We start from the raw sequence: 22910 nt of genomic DNA, 5'->3' as shown, positions 1-22910 counted from the left end.
TATTGAAAAAATATAGTTTTTGTAATGCTTATTTTTTCCTTTTCCTTAATTAAATGAAGACAATGAATGAATTTTCAAGTTAGAGTTGATGTTCAAAAGACCCATGAAGCACAAAATATTGGATTTACTGTTCTAGTGCTTGTTCCCTCAACAATTCAGCTATATCGTTGATTTCGAAAATATATTGCTGAAAGTAATTCTATGACAGTACAGGAATAAACCTGACAGGTTAAACGTTCAAAAAGTCAGAAAATAATTTATTGCCCCACGCTAGAAATTAAAAACAAAGCTAAAATAGAAAGCTTCATGCATGACTCATCTTATTCAAGCTCCGACAAGATAACGTCACTGGTAGAGTTAGGACCAGAATCATCGTAGAGGATTCAATCGACAATGTCTCATGTCGGGCTATTTTGTTGAAGTTGAGCAAATATATAAGTATGTTGGATATTTATCGTTGAAATGTAATAGAGAAGTAATCAGAGGAAACATTGCCTTCATTAGCATCAAACACATCAACAATAGCTTACATGAAATCAGCCGTAACAATAATTAGTTCATAATAGAATCACGATTTATTCAAAATATTAGAAATATCATAAACGAGAAGTTTCTAGAGAGTCGCGGAGCTGAGTCATCTAGTATCATAATAACACTAAACTGGAATACGTCATGGCAGAGAGGCCAGATTAACTGGTCAGCACGCGACGGTAATCTGCTTCACGATAAACGTTGAAGTCTACACTAAAACTATCAAACATCAAATGTTCTCAGAAAGTTAGTAGTCTAATCGACGAAATACCGCTTCTCGAAGTTCATGCAGTCTACAGCACTCTACAGACTTTAAGAAGAATGTCAAATATCGAAAGGTTGACGTTTGTTGCGGAAGAACCAAGTTACCCCATTGCTTTGCCCTATAAAACTTCACCAAGAAAATAAAATCTAAAGCACGAAGACTCGTTGCGATAAAAAAAAAGTGTAAAAGTACCAATTTCATGCGCATATTGAAACAGAATCGCATACGATGCTATCATTCCCAATACAGAACAGCAAACGATGCTATCATTCCCAATACAGAATAGCAAACGATGATATCATTCCCAATAGAGAATAGCATACGATGCTATCATTCCCAATACAGAACAGCATACGATGCTATCATTCCCAATACAGAACAGCAAACGATGCTATCGTTCCCAATACAGAATAGCAAACGATGCTATCATTCTCAATACAGAACAGCAAACGATGCTATCATTCCCAATACAGAACAGCAAACGATGCTATCATTCACAATACAGAACAGCAAACGATGCTATCATTCTCAATACAGAACAAGCGATGCTATCATTCCCAATACAGAACAGCAAACGATGCTATCATTCACAATACAGAACAGCAAACGATGCTTTTATTCTCAGTACGTATCCATGCAACCGAATCTACGGATGGGCACTTCGATGATTAGTCGTGCCTGCGTGCAAGCTGTATTAATTGATGGTTGAAAGGTCGGTAATATCGAGTAAAAAAGAACATTCGTTTCTTCCTCGAAGTCAGATGTAGTTCAGTACAAAATAATAGCGCCTGCACCAGGCATTAGTGCATAGCCAGGAATGACAATCATTCTATATTTGACGTCTACTCAGCTGATACAATTTAATAAAACAAAGCCATTCCAATATCAAATAAATATTGCGTCTAACAACACACGTCCCAAAAACCTGGCGAGTTCGATTCATAATTTTTCCGTGAACTCTGCAAGTCAGGCAGTAGAGAGACTTGCAGTAATGCCAGCCACATCTACAAAACAAAAATCCAACAACTTAGAAGCAACATAGAAATAAATCATGACAACTTTCAGAACAGAATAGTGAAGGAATATGAATTTTATGGCATCGCTTCTTTTATTCTCATATAATATTCTTGCATTCGAATAAAAAATGAGTGTAGCGAAAAATATGAAATACTCGATACTCTAATCTTACCAAAATCCTTGTGAATCCCACTTTGACAATTTTCAAAGCGCAAATGAAAAGCAAATGCTGCAACAGGAGTAGCTGCTTTCGATATCGGGACAGAAGAACATTACGATGTACATTCGACCAAGATCGCAGTTAACTCGACAACCACTACAGTTAATGGACAGTTCATAACGAACGACTTAACACAATCCAATTCAAACCGTCTGGCTTAGGAGCTCTTGCTGGCTCAAGAGCTGTTCCTGCCTACAGATCTTTAAATGGCTTCAGAGCTATTCCTGGCATAGTTCTTGCTGGCTTAGAAACATATTGCGGTTTATGAGCTCTTCTCGTCGCTCTCGTCCTCAGAGTCTGCGTCGTCGTCGTGATGATGAGTGACGTGGCGAGGAGCCTCGGCGCGGGCGTGGGGTACCATCGAGTTGGCGCGACTCAAGACCTGAGCGAAATGCAACCATCAAACCGAATCCATTTAATTAAAATAATGAGCGAGACAATGCAGATGCGCATAACAGTTCAATGAACACACAGAGTGTATGGATATAATGCGTAATAAATTCTAGGAAAAAAATGAGTGAGAGGATATGGATTCGCAAGCAATTCAAAGTGTTTCATAAACGAGAGAAAAAGATTCGCCTCACATTCAAGGAAAAATAAGATACGAGAGGAAATATATGCACTCTACCTTAGAATAAATAAAAAGAGATATATGGTTGCCCAATACAGTAATGTGAAACAATTTATGAAAGAAATAAGAGCTCAATGCATCAAAGGGCAATAGTGGATGAAAGAGAAATAGATGATCGTTCATTCAAGAAAAATGATAGTAAGAGCAAATTATGTTAAAAAAATTCAAGAAAAGCGATGAGTGAGAAGAAGGATTAAGAATTGACGTAGTCCAGAGTGACTGGCCATCTTCTCAAATTCTTAATAGTAAACACAAAAATGTTCCGATATGTTTCGGTTACTGAAAACTATAATAAAGAGTGCTTGAAAAAGTCAAAATAATTTAATGAATAGCAGGAAAGATACTTACTTGGACATTTTGAACTTAATTGCAAGTTCAACGGTTAAAATTTTGATTTTTATGAAAATTTGATACACGAGTAAAGGCAGGAGTTTATAGCAATAGAGAAATTAATGCATGCAATGAAATTAAGAGATAGGTTGCTAACTTGCTAGTTATAATGAATAAATATTTGGCTAATTTTGCAATGAATTTAGATGTATTATTTACGACATCATAGGACAGCTCTCTCATCCTCTGGCCCGCAAGGATGACAGGCAAAGAATTTATAAGGCCATCTCGACAGTCTCTTCATTCTGGCAACGCTTACCAGCTCACACTTTAATCTTATCTCCTATTCATTTTTGCAGCAGTTCTCAATCTCTCGCTTTAATCTTATCACATATTCATTTCTAACAACAGCTCTCAAGCTCTTACTTTAATTTTATCACCTATTCACTGAGGCAACAGCTCCCACTTTAATCTTAACAGTACTTATTGTGGCAACATCTCACGAGCTCTCACTTTTATTTTATTGAGGGGAGGAGTTTCTTTCTGCACGCTGTAGGCGCGACTCATAGTAGACAACGGAGCGTCGGTGACTTTGAAAACTTGTTCATGAGTGACGGTAGATTCATGCGGCATGAGCATAGCGGGCGCTCGGAACATGTAGCTGAACGGGTAGTAGAGGAGGTTGAGGACGGTAGAGGCGTAGACATCTGCATATCGTGATACTTGATTAGAGAAATGCGTTTGTCGACTGCCCGACCTGAAGAGCGAACCCATCATCCCGTAGCTCAGGTCCATCTCGTGTGTCACCTCCCGCATGGCTGACCTAAGCTTGCTCAGGTCAGGCCTCTCGTTGGTGCTGGAGTCCAGGTTTCTGGAAAAAAAGGAGAAGCTTAGGCCATGTTTTCATTAGAAACCATTCTCATATTAGAAACCATTTTAATATCGAGAAGCATTGATTTTTTTGTCTCAAAACTGTTCATGATTCAAATCTAAGAAGTACAGTATTACATGGTAATTTCTAGAGTTCATAATATGACTGTTAGTTGCTGAGAAAGAGTTAATTCCGAGTAGTTGATTTCCTGTTGAGAAAGTTTAAGCAAAAAGGACTTTACGCTGATTATTTGGTTCATTATTAAACGGCCCATAATTGGTTTACAAGACAGACTGAATTCTTCTTTAATATATAACGCAGAATTTTACCATCTGAAGCTAAATAAACATGATCAAATTAATGATGCTATACAATGAATAGTTAAGGAGCCCAAAAAGTTGATTTGAGAATTTTATCATTTTTCTCGCAGAAAATGCAAAATAGAATGAATAATTAATGAAAACTCCGAACAAAATGGAATCTCACTTGTATAAGTCACCCAACATGACGTCTAAATTTTGCAGTTTCGAAAAAAAGTGGTTCTTATCCGTCCAAACTTGCAGCTCTCGGACCAACTCCGGTACGATTAAGAATGTCCTCCATCCTCTGATTTTCTTAGATTTCAGAATATCGCCGAAGATGTGGTCGCCAACGTAGAGCACGTCTTTGCCTTTGGCACCGACTAGGTTGGTGAAGACGTCGCAAGAGCCTTAATGAAAGACATGATAACATTAGAAAAAGTAGAAGAAAATACACTGTTGGGAAAATGGCATGAAATGGTATCGCTAGGATGAATTAGTATTGCTTATAGTAGACTATGGTCCAGTCATACGAGACAAAGACGTTTAAACCTCTAACAATCACAGCTAATGTGGCGGCGAAAAAATCTTGCCTGTTCTTCCGACTACAAAAAGTATTTATTTTTTCAATTACAAAAACAATAAAAACAAAAATTTAAGTAGTTAAGCTCCCACGAAAATCAAGTTTGCAAACCTCCGGAATAGACCTGCCCGGGCTGGAATTTGCCAGTGTGGGTACCGAGCCTAAGAGCCCCGGTTTCCGTGTCGACCTGACGCATGATTGTGCCGTCGGAGAAGAAATTCGGTTTGTTGGCGTCAACGACGATTGTGTGGAAGTATGACTTCCAGTCACGCACTTCTCCGTTCTGGGTAGAGAAAAGGACAATCGTGAACTCATCGTGTAAACAGAAAATAAAGTTAGAACAAAACACACAGTAGGACGATAAAAAATCAACAATGCAACAATTTTGCGAGTGCTTGTCGAGAATGCAAGTGCTCGAGAATCGGATAAATTAAATTAACTTCAACTACATATTTTCTGTGACTCTAAACCTCTATTGTTACAGAAGGATTAATTATCTAGAGAAGTTCACAATCATGTTTAGACAGCAATTCGAGCTCGGTAATATTTTCTTCATAACCACTTATAAAATAGTTACACAGAACTTTAAAGATTTTTCATTTGTCGTTCAAGTTTTCTAGACGCAGTAAAAAACAACTCTAAACATCCGTGAATAGTTTCTCGTATCATCAGCCAGTTGACGTGCGAATTCCTAATTACATACACCATGTCTCCTTCTGCAAGAGCTTCCTTCTGGACGAATACTCACAACATCCAAAATAATTTCCCGGTTCAAGAGCCCCATCATTGAAGAATACTCACAACATCCACAATAATTTTCTGGTGTTCTAAGGCAGCCAATGGACGAGTTACTCACCGCGTCGGGGAAGTTGAGGAGGTACGTCATGACCTCCTTGGTGTACCAGTACTCGGAGTTGGTAAGCAGGAAGATGAAGGCGCCCGACTGCTTCATGCGGTCCAGCAGCAGCGGCAGGCGGTCGTCGCGCTGCACGTAGCGCGACATCGACTGCACCGTGCGGGTCTTCAAGCTGCCCTGGCAACAACACAAGGAAATTGCGTAACGAATTTAAACACATTAGCTAGGCGATTGAAAAAGATACAGAATTCGCGATGAGGAAAGCCTTGAAAAAAAAAGTTGAGAATTGTCGCCTACAGTTGTTTGGCAACAGCAGGAGACAATGCTCTACTTTCACAAAATTATGAGGATAATAGTATGATGAATAAACGGTATGAAATTATGAGGATAACGGTATTATGAATATCATAAAAATTATGAGGATAACGGTATGAAGAATATCATAAAAATTATGAGGATAACGGTATGATGAATATCATAAAAATTATGAGGATAACGGCATGATGAATAAACTGTAGCATTTGGCATAGCTGGTTCCTCAAAGATGACAGTCCGCGTCAGCACAACTTACCTTCATATGAACCCAGTCCATAGCTGCCCTGATGTCCTGGAAGATGCTCTTGTAACTCATGTACAGCTCGCCGCACTTGACGCCCTCCCGACTCTTGACGTACTGAGCGCTGTTGCTGAAGAAGTCAACGAGACACGCGATCATGTAAATCTCAGGCAAATTGAACAGGGTGTTCATCACGTAGATTCTTGACTCGTCGAGCTGGATGAATTTGTTGGGATATAAATCGTAAATTTCCGATCTGCAAAAATGGAAATGGATTGAAATTATTCAAGGATCCGAAAGTGCAATGAACAAAAGGAAACATGGAGAAACTTAAAAATAAGTTGAACGATTTTCTTTATTCTTTCAACTAGCTAACTATTATATTCAAACTATCCAAGTATCAAGTGATAGTAAATTATGTGCATAACTTAGTATAATTTTTTCGGGGTATCAATCAAAAATTTAGTGTTAAAAAAATAAAATTGCGTCGAGCTTACGGCTTCAGGAAGCTGAACCCATGAACACAGATGAGAATGTTGCCAAAACCGTCGACCTTCAGAAGATTGCCGTACAGGCGATCAAACCAGAGGCCTCTGCAGGAACAACCTTCCATTAGTTACTAACAAAGAGATAGTTTCCAAAATGCCATCAAGTTTTGATTTTAAAACTCAATACTTTGTAATGTTTGAGAAACGGGGGAAAATTGGAACGAAGATGTTGAATGTGAGACTGCGACTGAAAGTTGGAAGAAATAAGTGTTACATGTGCACAATGAATAATCAACAATATCGGATTATGTCTAGTTACACGAGGTCTGGATTCATTGAAATCCGAGTGTAACGTGAGGATCATTAATTTCGAAGGACTCCGTAAGAAAAATTTTAATACAAAATCAAAGTCAAAGGAATTTTGATTTGCTCCAACAGGCTGGAGATTAATTTAAAAGAGCAAGTAAATTGCCAATAACATTAAATGAACCTGGCTACCAATTTAACAATTTACAGCTGTATTAACATCGGTAATAAAAAAGATGAAGTCCTTTAAATCAACATGGTGACGTTGCAGCCAACCGTGTGCTGAGCCGCAGGTCAACGAACTGCTGAAACAGGCAGGCTGTCTGTCACATGTTGTGTGAAAGGCTGCCTGACACGTCGAATTATTGAGAATGAGAATAGGTGTGCATGTGGGACACGTACATAGCTTTACACAGGAAAGGCGATACGTTTTACAGAGCGTATAGCGAGACGTTTTGTGTATATATATTACACGACATTTGTGAAGCAACACTTTGATTTAGATCACAGAGATAAATCTTCCTAATGCTCACTTTCATACTTTCCATACCCAAATTTTATTTTCAACAGAAGCTATTCCAACATGTAACATTGAACGAGGAGTTAATTTAAACGGAATAGCAAATCATCGACGCTCGAAATGGAACACGGACTCACCAGCAGGTGTTGATTTTAGAACACGAGCTGGTGAGCTCTTGTTCATCTGCTTGTTCAATTCCTGAACACCTGCTAGAAAACAGCCAAACTTTTACAGCGGTTTTAAAATTATCAGGACCCGGACATAAAAGCATTCAATCGCAAATTATACGGAGCCAAGGGGCTGCGGCTGCGGGTTGGCGAACTGTAACGAAGAAACAAAATTAATAATTGAGAAAGTTACCGTGCGTTCATTGAAAGTATGAAAAAAACTGAAATGTAAAAAACGCAGCAAAAGTAGGAACGAATAACTGTTACCAGATAAAGAGAAAACCGAGTGTAGGCAGAGATATGATTAAAAAAATATATAATAATGTAAATACTTCATCAGCTATTCGAGGTTCGCCGATAGTGAAGTTGAATAGAACTTAAATGCAACGGTATCGATGAAGTGGTATGAAACCTGACAGCATAGACACAGATCAGCACGGTTTAGAGCTATCGTAAACGGTTGTCTGGCCATGGTTGTCTGGTCATCGTAAACATGGATAAACAACGAGCGCAGAGCGTTGGCTGGTGTCAGAGGGTTCAAACATTGCAATCGAACTGCGCAAATGAAATGAAATCTTACTGCTTATCTTAGAAGAGAAAGCTCAGGACTGTGTAGTGCATGTGACATGGTTGGTTGTGGCGCTCGACACAGGGATTGTACTTGCACACTTAACTCTACGCCTCATAACGGTCGCCGTATCTTTACGGGACGTATACGGGACGCCCCGTATCTTTATAAGGCGTGGAACAAAATTTTCAGACTGTAACTGATGCTCACGATAAAAACTGTTCAACAATCATGATTAGTAAGCTAATTTCTCAGCCCATGTATACATTATTGTTACCAATGAAATGCTCGTAAATCAAGCATTAGGCATCTACATACTTAATTTACGTCTACCAACACATGTATACAGTGTGAAGAAGAAAAAAAGTATAAAATCAACATTAGGCCAGCTAAGATAGAGCTGTAGCCAGTGATAGAGGAGTTCATAGCTTTTATTTGAATTTGGAACAACCGAGTGAGGAAAAAGGAACCAGTTTAATTGATTCCTTTCAAAAGTCTGCTGGCTATGATTGAAAGAGAGCTATGAAATATAAAAGAGCGCTTTCACCGAGAGTGGACGAAATATATTCACCGATCTATTTCGTTACATAACGGTCGACATTTGGTGGTGACAATCTATTCTGAGCGAGTCGTCACAGTTTGAACTCCCTTTTCATAGCTAATAGGATATATTTTCCCGTAATAGGGTACATTACACTATCTTCCCTAATAGAATATTACCCGAATTGTGCACCTACTTACTCAATTTCGAAACACCTGCTAGAAAACCGGCATAACTTTCATAGCAGTCGAGTGATTTTCAAACTGTCAGAACCCGGATATCGAAATACTTCAATTAATAGTCGAGAAAGTTACCGCGCATAGAAACCATTGTTATGTACAAACCAGTTGATAATTAGATAATGAACTGAACTAACCTGATGGCAAAAGCAGGATCGTACTGGAACTCTTTGATCTCCTCTGGGTAGCCGATGGCGATGAGTCTGCTCTGCAGCAGCTCAAAGCCCAGCTGCTCGTATTCTGGCGACGCGTACTCTGCACGACCAAATAAGAGTTATGCAGGATATTCCGGTGGCTTTAATTACATGATGGGAGTCAGCCTGCCATCGGTGCGCCATCGAAAGTTTAATATCAATGAGTACTTGCGAAAAGGCGAACCATTGGCTGTTCCGTTACTGGACCAGTTATTGAAATGATACGTGAAATATTAGTGAAAAATGTAAAAAAATTATACAAAAAATTAGTCATGAAACATAATGTCAATTGTCATGGTTCAAAGTTGTCTGCTTCTGATACTTAGAATGGACGAAAAAAATACATTATTCAAGAGTCAAAAATATGAAATTCCTCGATTATTTTCAGTAATTAACAGCAATTCAAATTATTTTATAAAGAGGAAAGTAGGTAATATTATTTTTCTGCAACCATCCAAAATTCATTTTCATTCTCAGTATCGGGTTATCGGAATTTCATATCACAATGCTTCAAGAATCGGCGAATCAGCCCACTTCTTCAATCATAAAATCAGGCAACAAAGAACATCCAAGTACAAATATCAGTAACCGTCTCGAAAATCGGAAATAAGCTCGAGTAAATTCAAACTGACTGCGTTTTCGAGACTAGAAAGAAACTAAATCACCATTTCTAAAACGCATTGCGGTGCAACGTCCCTGTACAGGTCTCGTCTCGAAATGCTGTTGCAACTCGTCTCTTGATTGAAAAAGTCCAAACATATATACATATAACTCGTATATCTGTAACAATTGGTCCGGAAACTAGGAAGCTGTTCATTTATTTGGAGTTATAACCTTGTGTTTTAGTACCTCGAGTATTGAATAATGTGCATGTAGCAAGCAAGAATTTTTTAAATACACTAACATCAAGTTACCCAATCTACCATTACCCTACTCATGTAGTGCCCGAGGGCCGAGACTAGTTATAAATGAATTACAAGAAATTGTTATCTTATAAAATTCCACGATTACGTATCAGTGATAACTCGTCTAATTTGTTTGCAGCATCTAGCACAAACGCAGGAAGAGCATGTCTTGAAATTAATCAAGGTTCTTTTTTTATTGGCTTATAAATATTTTTTTAAATTTCCTCGGGTTGACCAGGAGACAATAAAAGGAAACGTTTACTTAGTCGGTGAATTATACAATGTTTATACAATGTATATATAGTCCCGTCTGTGTCCATTATATCCAGAAGGTCTGTGCCGAACCGAACTAAAAAGCAGCAAAGCAAGCCAGTAAACAGAAGAGCATTAAGCTCTTCTGTTTGAGCAATCAATCTTGCCACACACTTATAAAGCTCAAGAAACCTCTTGAGCTAATGGAAAGGCTAAAACAACACACTTCATCGCTCTCAAACCATTGCACGGTTATTCATGCCAAAATATTCCAGTGAAATGGAGTTCGCAAATTGAAAAAATAGTTCAAAAGGACAATACAAACAAATTATTAATAAATGAACTGATCCAATGAGGTTGCGGAAGACGAACTGCGAAATTTTCGGAACGGAACTAATGTAAATAACTCAACCACACCAGCGCCTCTGCTTTCTATTAATACATCGTGTAAGAGCAACTCAATCAGCTCCAAAACTCCAACTGATACTCACCCGCCAAAGTGTAATCCATGTCAAATCCATAGTACTTGATTTTCTCCAAGTTCAAACTGCGGTTCACGAACACCCTGAAATAAAAGTTGCACATTACGATTTTAGTTTCTAAGATTGATATTGTAAAGATTGGTAATACATAATAATAAAGTCATTAACCTGAAAACTAGAATATCTTTTGATGTTTGGAGATGAAAAAATATTAATGATTTAACTAAAAAAATACTGGTTCGAAAAGAACAGAAGCCACAGGGAATAGATTACTTTTTCAGAACAGATTTTAATACAGATAACCTTGCAGTTATTTTATGAAGTCCATATTATGGTGGAACACACTCCACAGTACTAAAATCCCGAGATAAAAGTGGCCGAACGGTTCACAAATTCATGATAAAATAGGATGAAACTAAGTCTGAACCTAGTTCATGAACGCAATTTCGAATCTCATTCCTGCCCAGAGAAAAGTCTGTTAAATATCACAAATTATTGATCAATATCGTAAATAGCTGTAATTTTTCACCTTCTGTTAAAGTGCGGGAATTCGCGGGGCTTGGATCGCGGGAGATCCATTGCTGAGTTTTGAAGGAGGCAAAGGTTATAATCCGACATGATATCGGTTTCATTAACCATGTTATTCTAATAAATTTCGGAAACAGTCGACAGCTGCTTATCAAGTTCAAAAATGATTTATTATCAGCGTTAAGAAATCATGTGGCAAAATGATTCAGGGCATTTCCTGCGCGCAGTAAGCTTGCAACTAATTTCGCTGCGTAATGAGAGTAAAAAGCGAGCATGATATGGACCTCCGTATAAAAAGAACTCACAGCATCAATGAAAGATATTAAATTCACGATAGTAAATTAAAAACTTATGAGGATATTGAAGTAAATTAAAAATTCAAATATCAACGTGTTAGTGTAATCGGGGGGTTATAAACAAGCAAAACGGATAGTTGTTAACTCTATAAATATTTGGAAACGCAACCCAGGATACATTGGCATTTGGCAGTCGAAGAGGAAAACTTAAAACTAGAGCAAACCACAAGTGAGGCGGTGATTTCTTATAACTAAGTTATACTGCCAAGGTCGAGGAATAAACAGTCCAATCTTAACTTTTGCCTATGAATCCAACTTTTAATGAGTATAATGCCCTCCAGTATTAAATACGTATAATAGGCTACTTTGGATCAGGACGTAAATTATTTAAAGCCCACAAGAAAAAATTAGAGAAGTCGTTACAATAAATAGGATTGCAGTTTCTTTTTAAGGGTAATCAGTGAATTTTTTACTAGACTATTACTAAATGGTTATGGGGAAATTTACATGAAATCTAAACAAATTTCAAAGCTATTTCGGCATGATACCCGCGACGGCCGCGAGTGACAATTCAAGGTAGGTGCCCTAACCATCCGCAACCTTCTATGGTGAGAGTCCACATCAAACTGATGACATGATGCAAGGCAAGGCGCAAGCCTTGCAAGGCAGCAAGCCGCCGCGCACCAAGCGCAAGGCATTGCAACCTAACCTATCGCGAGCTTCAGATGTGGCTTACCAACAGCTACAATAATCAAAATCTCGCTGGTTGAAGCCCCAGTTACTAGGAACTAACCTCGATAAACTTTACCACGTTAGTGCTTGTCAACCCCCAAATCAATATGACGGCTCGTTTTCGTTGATATAAACTAAAAAAACTGTGTAGCAACTCATCCACGCGACAACACTTCTTTTCGCTCCGAGTCACCGAAATGTGGAAGAGCGTCCATGATAACATCGTTGACGCTCCCGGTGGCGGTGTGAACGCAGTCAAGAATAGACTAGCACAATATCGATCTTGGTAGAAGTTTAGTAGCTATTTCAAACTAACGTCAGTTTGGAAAAGATGCGGTCAAAGGACCTGTTATTAGATCTCCTTTAACAAGTCACGAAAAGTACAAGAATCGGCGACAGGCCACATCGGGCCTATTCTTGATCACCGACATCACTATGATATAGTATGATTTCGAAGATCTTAGGTGTCGTAAGACATTGAGGATTTCGGAAACTGTATCTAACAAATTCGAACCCATTGCTATTATTGCAAAATTAATTGTTCAATTCAAATTGGTACAAATTATTTTCAATACAAGATTGCACATAATTAACAAATAATAATCATTAAATACGCTATTGCGAATTCGTAATAGCGCTATTCATCTATGCGCTATTACGAATTCGTTGTATGGTTTAATGACAATGAAGTGACTCGAACTACCACTTGGGTTCGTAATTCAGAAGAAATGAATCCGCTGCTGTGGCCGGGAATTTATATTAAATATTTTAGGTGCCTTTAATTTTTAGCCCTTCAGTGACGTGGAACATGACGCGTGTCCTGGATATTGCACCACCTTATGAGACGAGGGCAGTGGCTGCTTGATTTAGTTCAGGAGTTTTCCCCCAAGTGCCTGTGACCCACAATGACTGTGGTCGTTACGGTACTGCAACGATTACATCATGCAAAGCTCGCACACAAAGCTACACCAAGGCAGAGAATTTCGTCAGAATATGAAACACTAGAAGCAGTTAATATTGTGTTTTTGGTATTTAATCACAATAAGCTGGCAAACGGTTAATACTTTAGACGAAAAAGTTGACGAGGCAACATTTTTAAAGAATAAAATATCTACCAGCGTTTAATAGTTCCCCAAAAGAGGTAGAAAAGAGTCTCATGGCCAATATCACAGTACTAGCAACAAGAACCTTAATAATAATATTTTATTGGATAAAATGAATTGGATGGTACGAATTTGATCATAGCTTTCTTTGCACGCACACAAGCCCGACGCAGATTTTCGTTGCTTACGATTATAATTTTTTATTGCTGTTAGATAAACATTTATTAAATAGTCCAGTAATTTCGTCGAACTTCCCAGAATTGCGGAAATTTGGAGACAAGATCAGCCACACAAATCGAGTGCATTCATTTACTAACAAAAGACGATGAACAAGTTTTCCGTCGAGAAAGAAAGCAGGTGATTATTGTATATATTCTATACTATAGGTAACTGATAGAGGTCATCACTGAAGAAACTTTTTTACATTGTGGAAGATTTACATAGAGATTTAACTTGGAACTGATAAAAACGTAACAACGAAAACTCTAAAACAACCTCACATAGAAATAGCAGAAACCTTCTTTACGGACTCTGAAGAGTTACCTAACTCACAACATATCGTTTTAAGCATAACACAACAAAAACATTGATACAATTCTGTTATTGACCAGGTAGGTATAAATACGATCACTGTCACATACATACATTTATTGAACCCCCGAGTTACATCTAAACAATTGTCTTCTATCTATCTGAGAACACGGGGAGGGGTTATGAAGAATAGTTTTAGAATAGAAATTGTGGTTGTGAAGAATAGTCTCGAAACATGATTGGAACTGGAGCTTTCCTAAGGGAGGGAAGGGAGAAATATTATAATAGCTACAAACAAACTGTCAATTGTCACATATACGAAACATATATAATATAAATCATCTGACTGAATGAATTGAAATGAATATGATTACGTAGACTCTGACCTCACCGGACCACGCCTCAAGGAACAATGCTGGTTTGAACTTTGAAACTAAGGCTACTGCGAAATTTCGGCTGTGCATGGGTCCATGCCATATACGTAGTACTGTTGTGTCCACACAGAAGACCATTACAACAGCATGAGACGAGATCAGTCTTTTTCAAAATATATTACGAGTTAAAATTACGAACATGCCCATTACTGATAAAGCATCAACGAACTAAAGTATTACAACATTCTTGAAGAAATTGATACTTCTGCTAAGAGATTTCGAGAATTCGCGACGCAAAAGCTCAAACTTGAATCGAACTGATAAACACTGCAAATTTTCTAAAGAAGGCGTTAAAATTTAGTTATGACATCAGCGGCAGCAGAGTATTAATAGCAACTTCTGTGTTGCCCAGGTGTGCCGCATCTGTCCAAGCTATGATTAGGTCTGAGGCTTAGCTATAGTAAACTTCTGCGCCTTCGCCGCACGACTTTACTAAGGCGTCAAGTTATGTCAATACCATTATTTCTATTTCTGAGTATTGTACCCATAGATGAAACTGCGTCGCGCTTGACATCGAACTTGAGTTTTTCTCAGCATTTAAAAGAACAGATTTTTAAAGTGACATTGAAAATATCTTTAAATTAGAGACATATAGGATCATTAAATGCAGAAATTCAAGTTCTTGAACTCGGAGTGTTTAGAGAAAAACAGTTGGAGCATCAAACAAACTGTTTGCACAATAGTCTTCTGATTATAATAAAATAGGAACCGGATTATCTGCTGAATTATTAGAATGATAAGAAAACATGGTATTACCTAGAGTGATTTTAGTGCAGTATATGCAGTTCAGTTCTGTAATGCTATGGCATATGAGCAAATTATACATAATATAAATCGATGGACATGAAGGAAATGAACTTACCTATGAGCAGGGTTCTTGTCAGAACGGTCGTATATATGGGGCAAGCCTTGCAGCGCCTGAGTTGGGGTACCCATACTTAACAAGATTTTAATAAATGAATAACTAAAGCCAAATTTTGGTATTAAAATCACGTTTCAAGACACTTTCACTGATTAAAACCTTTCCAGATTCTTTACACTAAATACCAAGATTAGGAAAATTAAAGCATTAAACACACATGGCAACAAGTGTAACAAGCAGGACGCTAAATGTGCAATGTGCATGAATTTTCTGGGAGCAAAGTCTAAAAATAAATAACATTTCTGCAAGACAAATGATGATGGTAATTGACAATACCTGCCAATAACGTTTACAGTTTAATCCATAATTGTATTAAGCAATAAGATTTGAGAATTACAATTTTATCTAAATTGTGGACATACCTACATCTTCATAATTTAAAATAAATGAATGAAAAAAGGCAGAAATTGTTACTGTTGAGCATCTTTACTAAAGGTGGGAGGCAATCCTGAACTGTTTGCTCATTGCTGAAACTTAAGACTGGCTAACTCGGCAGGTCAAGGCTCCAGCGAGTCATGCTTGCCGACCAACACAGAAATCCTTGGCATAACTCCCAGTCACGGCGAAACCACAGAGACTCTTTCCACACAATTTATCTCTCAGTAAAACCGAACTCTTTTCTTTAGTTGACCTCTAAAAGTCACCAGTCCAGTTGACCTGGCACAGTCTGAAGACAAAGCAAAGGAAGAACATTTACACGATCATAGATAAATTAGGTTTTGAAATGGAGAAAGTACCAGAGTAATTTACCGGCTATGTTAACTGATATAAACTATACGAATTTCTATTTAAATGATGGCAGTCATAATCTGCCTCCACACAAAGGTATTCCATGGTGACATTATAATTGAATTAGATTGCCCTAAGGTTTGCACTGAAAAATTATTTAGGGACAATTTTCTTGCTCCCTCTTTCAGGAAGTTTATATACGACAGCACGAACACTTATAATGAAATCGGTCATCAGTTAGCACACAACTAGATTTGTAAATTAAAAAGTTGTAAGTTACAGACAGCATGTAAGTCGCCCAAATTGATAACCATTTGGACGTGCATCAAATGAATTACCACAGAGATGTTCAGAAAGTTCTTGTACTTAATTTCGAAGATAATTTCGCCCAGCTCAACTCTGAGCGCTAAAAATGGAAGAAATAAATTCGTCTGAATAAAAAATTTGCTAATTTATAGGTAGAAAATATAAGTAATTACTAAATCAACCGCTGCGCCGCAAAATAAAAAAAAAACATCAATATCGAGAACCGACGATATCGTGCAGGAAACACATGAGATTTCTCTTGTCCAAGGCCAACCAACGAACGGCTGGAAATCGATGAGCTCATGAGAGTCATTAACGAATAAACGTGAGTGCAACACTGCAAGGCTCTGAGTTCATTGAGCAATATACCGTCATTGTACTTACGCGTATACTCATTTAACGGGTGTTGTTTAACATTTTGAAGTTCCGTGGAATTTTTCCGTATTTGATGTATCTTACGGCTAATCGGTATTCATTATAGAGATTGCGATTTAGTATGCTGATGTAGTGGATTTTACAGCTAATAGTTGAGGACTTGTTCATGAGAGAATGTCTCGAATTTTCGTTCGTTTACGGAAGTTGTTCCTTGGGCATGATCAGACTCATAAGGCACGACCATGTAATAATCAACACAGGATTACGGGTCTCCAATATAGAATGAAGGTCACGAGGCTTGTGGCATGACGGCCTGAGAATGCCAAGGGTCGAACGAAAGTTAAAGTTAGAACCAAGTAGGAGGGAAAACTTCCCAGCAGTGAAGCGAAGTCAAAAGAGTAGAGAAGTCATCAGAATTATGAAGCAGGTTAAATTTTCAAACAACAATTCAAAACATGCTAGTTTAACTAATTACTATCCATAAAGAGGACCTCTTTAATTTATCGCAGACCCATTGTGAAAAAAGTGATAAATACAAAAAATAGGAGCACTGAAAAATAACATAATAAAACACAAAAAATGCAGGACAATGACGTAAATAGTGAGGAAGACTGACACTGAGAGTTGTTATACAACAGTCCTGAAATCCGCGAATATGTTTCCAAACAGACTAGAACACACAGTAAATTCAGCAATTAAATGAATAGCCTTGAACAAATTATTTATCTGCGCTCTACATACTTCCTTGTGGCGACTCTTTGTGAACGCATCTTATAAAAATGATTATTTAAAACTGCATCGATACGATTACGATGCCAACTCAGTTGCATAGACTAACGTTCTAGGTGGTCGCCTTACACGAAGCTTATCTGTTCATCAAGGGTACAAACATTAGCTGCAGATAAGTCATTCACAGGGCACCTTCGGTCAGGAGTATGAGTTTTATCTTGCATTGCCATCGCCATCTCAGACCACGAGATAAGTAACAAATAGATAAGGATGTGTCATTAATGCGATAGTCAAACTTATGAAAATTTTACAGTCGGTTTAGAAGTATGTAGATGAACTCGACTGCAATAACTGCATTGCAGTCCAAGGTTATTGGTACCTAAGCCCTCACTAACGCTAAATAAAAAACAAAACCATCTAGTTTCATGCGTCTAAAGATTAAAGTAACGTTTTGACATGTATACATAATACAGATTTGCCGTGTCGTGCATATTTACCAATCGTAGAAGTCTCAGGAGTAATAATTTTGTCTGCTTTTATTTAAATTTTATTTAAAAAGTTGAAAATACACAATCAGCATTCTCACAGCAGGAAAAAGTTAATTGGTAAACTATTAGAGTCTGACCAATCTTCCATCAGATTGGAAATTAAAAAATCTAAGTTGTCCAACGTCACTGCTGCCACTGCAATGTTAATGAGATTCATTGGTTGCATCGGAATCATGAACCGCTGATGCAGCAGAGAGGATGAATCCTGTTTAACGGTTACACAGACATAGCGAAGACAACATCTAATGCATTTGCAAACATCGGCAAACAAAACATCAACCAGCAAGACATTGATGCAACGATAACCATAAGGGCTTGCCAATAACTTGTCACTAGGTAGAAGGTGTCACAGGAACGCCTAAGCACGTACGATCGGCGTTAGTTTCGACAGAAAAACAACAATGCTTAAATCAGCCTAACTACAAAAAATATTAAATAATAGTGTGCAAAGCGAGCAACGACATGCGTGAAGCAGCACCGGCCTCATCTCGACAGGACGGTGACGAAAGCAGTAACGTAATCAGAAGGCTGACAGCTGGGCACTAGTGCAATACTGCGGCTTGACGAAACTGGGTGATAAAGTTAGATATATTTTGTCTAATAAGTACTAGAAGAGAGAAATGATCAAACTGCCACCATGAACATTTTCTAAGTACTGCAAATGAAAAAAGTAAAGGAGTATGGGCGTCAGATTCAGCATACAAAGCTACAATAATAAACCATCGAATCCCCTTTTTTAGCAGGAATTTGGTTTGTTGCACGATGAACACACAACTAGTGCAATTAATTTATAGCTACAAATTAATTAATGAACATCAATATATTATTTGATTTTCACCGTAATAGCTAACTCAAGGAATGTTTTTGCTACCGAAGTAGCCCGTTTCAGCGCAAAAAAACGGTTTCCTCATTTAAATTAAGAATAATTCGAGAGTTAAATAGCCAGTGCGTTTTCTCAGCCATGAGACTAAAGCGCGTGCTGTGATAATGGAAATGTTAAGCCTTCCTGGCCTCAACGGTCAAAAGCTGTACATGATTTCACGTTACGGCATGTATGTAGTCTCTAAAGTTTTTCCGGTGCGCAATATATTTTGAAAATCTTGAAAATCACGCACTATATTGCGCAACCTATCATTAAGGCCCCTAGACACTCAATATTATTACACAAACCGAAATATTGCGCAATAATATTGTGTGTAGTATAGAGACTGCTTGAGAGTGAGACCATAGTAAGGAGAAATGTTCAACTCATTTATCGTCCGTAAAAGACTATCAGATTAATAGCCTGAACTACGCATTTAGTAGAGAAATGAAGTGGAGAAATGAACTATAGCGGAGAAATGAAAAAGCAAATAAAATTGAGAGTAAGTTGGGAATAACTTAACAAATCTAGAAAATCGACGTACGTATCTCCGCCGTATCTGTAAACATGCACTGATTCACTGTCTCAAGTCTCAAACACGATCGTCATTGTATTCAATAACGGAAGCAAAAAAAAAAAATCCTCTTAAGCTCTTTTAGTGTAAACCTTGAAAGCTTCATTTAGTATCAACATCGTAATTAGTAAGTATTTTGCCTTTTTTTAGATTTAATCTCCTGAGCAACGACAAAGAGCGCACAGTTTTCAAAGGATCCTTTAAAGCGGATATCTCAATTTGTCTTTGCTCAGTCAGCAGCTGAACACTGAGTAGGACACTGGTTGCCTGGGTGCTACAGACCGAATAATACCCGACCGTTAGTTTGCCGTCTAAAAGTTGTCGGTTATTGAATAAGTTCATAACGTGTTTCTTCATTCTTATTTATAAGACACAAAAGAAGGAAAAAAGCAATGCACTATAAGAACACTGATAAAATGCTTCCGTCGATGATAAAGGGATTAGGTCACTTGTGTTGTGAAACACTGTATGACTGTCGATGGTTTTGGTTTAAAAAAGGATAGTCTTTCATCTTTAGTATAATTAACAACGAAAGCAACTAGGCACTGCTGTTAAGTGACTCACGGCGCCAAGTGTAGAAACGAAATCAATATTGTTTGACAGACAGCCCGTGAAACATGATTACAGTTGACAATGTGACTGTCAGTCTGTCTGGTCATATGATTAGGATTTAGGGGGGCATAACAGTTATTAGAGCTAATAACATTAAGTCACGGTTAATGAGCGCTTCAATAAAACAAATATGCAAAATCCATCACGGCACCAACGTTTTTTACACTAATCAATAGCAACGTCGTTCGGTATTGATCTCTAGGCGGGGAGTGTGCACGCACACACCCACCTTCGTTCGTGTCTGTTGCCCAACTGTTCAATGTTCACATTTCACAGCGGGAGCCTGTCGTGTGATATGATGCTATTGGCATTTTGCTTTCTTTCCCCGACGTCAGATGATTACCTACATCTTAATCCTTTGATCTTGGATACATTTACCGTCTTGAATGCTATTCGTACTTAGTAGCTGAGGACCGACAAATTTCATCATTCACGAAAGGGACCAAGGCCGTTTTTTTCAAGTGTCAGGATTCAACATTGCAAATTTATTTGTGCTGAACAAGTTTTCGTGATAAATTCTAAGCCGGTTCAGTATTTAACCTTTGCTACCCATTTAGCCGAGATACGATAATTTTTTTATACTTCGTATTCAAACCAAAATTATAAATTACAGACTTGGGCCATGAATGAAACTAAAGTGTGTGCAAAGTTTGATGCAAAGGTCCTAAAAAAATTAGATCAGTTCTCACTGCAGTGAGTGACAGAGAGCGAATTTTCTCGTCCGTCCGTCCGTCCGTCCGTCCGTCCGTGAAGTCACGGACGGACGGACATGACTAGCACAATAGCGCATTTTTTTCCATAAATGAGAGAATGCGTTGAAAAGGATTGAAAATATCGCAGGATAGTATGACAAATATGAAGCTTTGTTGCTAATCAGGTCAAAATCGCCTCCGATTTGACAATATTATGCTTCAAAAGTTTGCTGTATGAGCGCTAAAAATATTCGGCTTAAAAGTATCTTTTTAGACACGTAATCAATTATTCAAACACTATGTCTCATTCATAACTCAATCTCAACCGTTTAAGTATTTATGATAAGTAATGTTATATGTAACTTATATCATATGATCAATTATCTGTAAAATAATTTCATCTATTTTATTAAGGAAATTCTTTCCAGACTTGATGGTTTTCCCACCTGCAATGAGCATCTCTGTAGTATTTTTGTCTGCCTGAGGTGTCCATGTTCAATACCGATGAGGTGCTGGAGCTGGCGAAACCGGCGTCACCTTCGGAAGTGGTCATGCATTTGTCATGGGCATCCATTGCTGGAATTGGTAATGCAAGCGGCACAGTGATGGCTGTGAGGAAAAATAATGTTACATTTCATATTGAGTGTAGTGTGTAAACACAATAAGTTAGCAAACTTCCTCCAGGTGCAAATTATATGATCACGATCCTGACGATACGATTTATTTTCTTCAGGTTTCTTGAAACATGCATTAATTATGTACTCGTACAATGAAAGTTAAGCAGCTAACACTGACATGAGCGTGCACTACAAAAGTGATATGCTCACTTGTCCGTAGCCTTGATACTTGTTATTCTGCTCACAAATCAAACGTTCCCTACTCGCTTTACCGTTCAGAAAATGACACCTCTTAGAGCGAGGGAGATTTATTTATAGCCTTTATTTTTGTAGGGCTTCCGCTTCATATTTCTCTTTTACTAGGTCCTCAATAGATTAATGCGATTCATAATTAATGACAGAGCTTGATCCTGGCTTGAATAATAAATATACCTTTCGTTCTCACCTGAAATATTTTGACGTTACCAATCGATTTCTTCTGTCCGAGCTTTTACAGGTCCGTACGTTTCGTTAGTTTCATTTGAGATACACTGTAACTGAAACTTTCTGCTCGTAAATATACACACAGAGAGGAAATATTTCCTGTTCAGTTGAATGGTTTGCCGTTTATAACTTCTCAATCGCATACACGGCAGGCATTGGCACTTGTTGGTAGCACGGATACCTGTGGCACTCTGCTACCCAATGTCACGTCAGAGTAACACTACTGGCACAGCTCGCAAGCACCTGCCCCGTATGCCCAGCGAGATCGTCACTTCCTCCTGTAGTGTACTGCTATTGTATGCACGTTGCGACAGCGAACTAAAATAATTAGTATTTTGAATCAGCGTCAGTTACTTGTATGTGCATGTTTTTTTACGTGCGAAGCATTATTGTATTCAATGATATAATTATCAGGAAGAGAACATATTATAATTTTCACGCTCTTGTTAATAGATGATGAAAGACAAACATTTGTAATTGATGTTATATCGTCATGGATCACAAAATAAACGCTTTCGATAAAATAATAATATAATTGAACTTGGTATTTGGGAATAGAGACTTTCAACTATTTAGTAATATTAGTTAACTTTACAGTTATTCAAGTTTTTTCATTAATAAAACTAAGCATAGAGCGCACCTAAATGCTTCCTCAGTAAAATTTTCAATGCATACAGAATTGGAAATTCGTGTGCGACCTAGAACATGAACGAAAGCTTTTTCCGCTGAGTAATTTTTGTATCAAAATAATTATTTACACCAATCTGCCATTATATAATCTATATATTATCAAGTTGACTAAATTTATGATACAGACATCTATAGTATGTACATCGTGTTATGTTATATCACGAAGGGTTTAAATGAAAACATTTCAATAGAAAAGGGATGAAATTTTTCAGAAATCTGCATAATGAGACAAAATACTACAGTCACCCCAACGCAGTTTTCGTTCTCGTTGTCATGACTACGAGGAGAAACTCTACAAACAAACAAATAGCCAGTACTCCGTATGG

The 22910-nt window shown here is 37.8% G+C and overlaps 1 protein-coding gene across 3 annotated transcripts; it reads right to left on the bottom strand.

Moving 5' to 3' along the window:
• Nucleotides 1-45: 45 nt before the first annotated feature.
• LOC108664865 (cytosolic purine 5'-nucleotidase) lies at nucleotides 46-22076 on the bottom strand. Of its 3 annotated transcripts, XM_018151555.2 has the most exons (11): nucleotides 21857-22076; nucleotides 21241-21403; nucleotides 10831-10904; nucleotides 9126-9243; nucleotides 6657-6752; nucleotides 6175-6415; nucleotides 5604-5780; nucleotides 4859-5030; nucleotides 4352-4574; nucleotides 3508-3865; nucleotides 46-2415 (listed from the first exon to the last, which is right to left on the bottom strand). In XM_018151555.2, exons 2-11 carry the CDS (start codon nucleotides 21366-21368, stop codon nucleotides 2296-2298), a joined length of 1707 nt encoding a protein of 568 aa, XP_018007044.1. In that variant the 5' UTR covers nucleotides 21369-21403; nucleotides 21857-22076; the 3' UTR covers nucleotides 46-2295. The 3 variants fall into 3 exon arrangements, with proteins under 3 accessions (XP_018007044.1, XP_018007046.1, XP_018007045.1); XM_018151557.2 differs by lacking the exons at nucleotides 21241-21403; nucleotides 21857-22076 and adding an exon at nucleotides 15308-15612; XM_018151556.2 differs by lacking the exons at nucleotides 21241-21403; nucleotides 21857-22076 and adding an exon at nucleotides 11351-11583.
• Between the last annotated feature and the right edge of the window lie 834 nt (nucleotides 22077-22910).

Source organism: Hyalella azteca, unplaced genomic scaffold, assembly GCF_000764305.2.
Source record: "Hyalella azteca isolate HAZT.00-mixed unplaced genomic scaffold, Hazt_2.0.2 contig17497, whole genome shotgun sequence".
NCBI lineage: Eukaryota > Metazoa > Arthropoda > Malacostraca > Amphipoda > Hyalellidae > Hyalella > Hyalella azteca.
Note: the sequence above shows the minus strand (reverse complement) of the source record. Positions and strands in the feature narration are given on the sequence as shown.

Coding starts and splice junctions, on each gene's coding strand:
- LOC108664865 (XM_018151555.2), bottom strand. CDS start 21,368: ATGGATGCCCATGACAAATGCATGACCACTTCCGAAGGTGACGCCGGT. Junction 10,905..21,240: donor TACAGAGATGCTCATTGCAG/GTGGGAAAACCA, acceptor CTTTTATTTCAG/GGTGTTCGTGAACCGCAGTT. Junction 6,753..9,125: donor GATCCTGCTTTTGCCATCAG/GTTAGTTCAGTT, acceptor TTGTTCCTGCAG/AGGCCTCTGGTTTGATCGCC.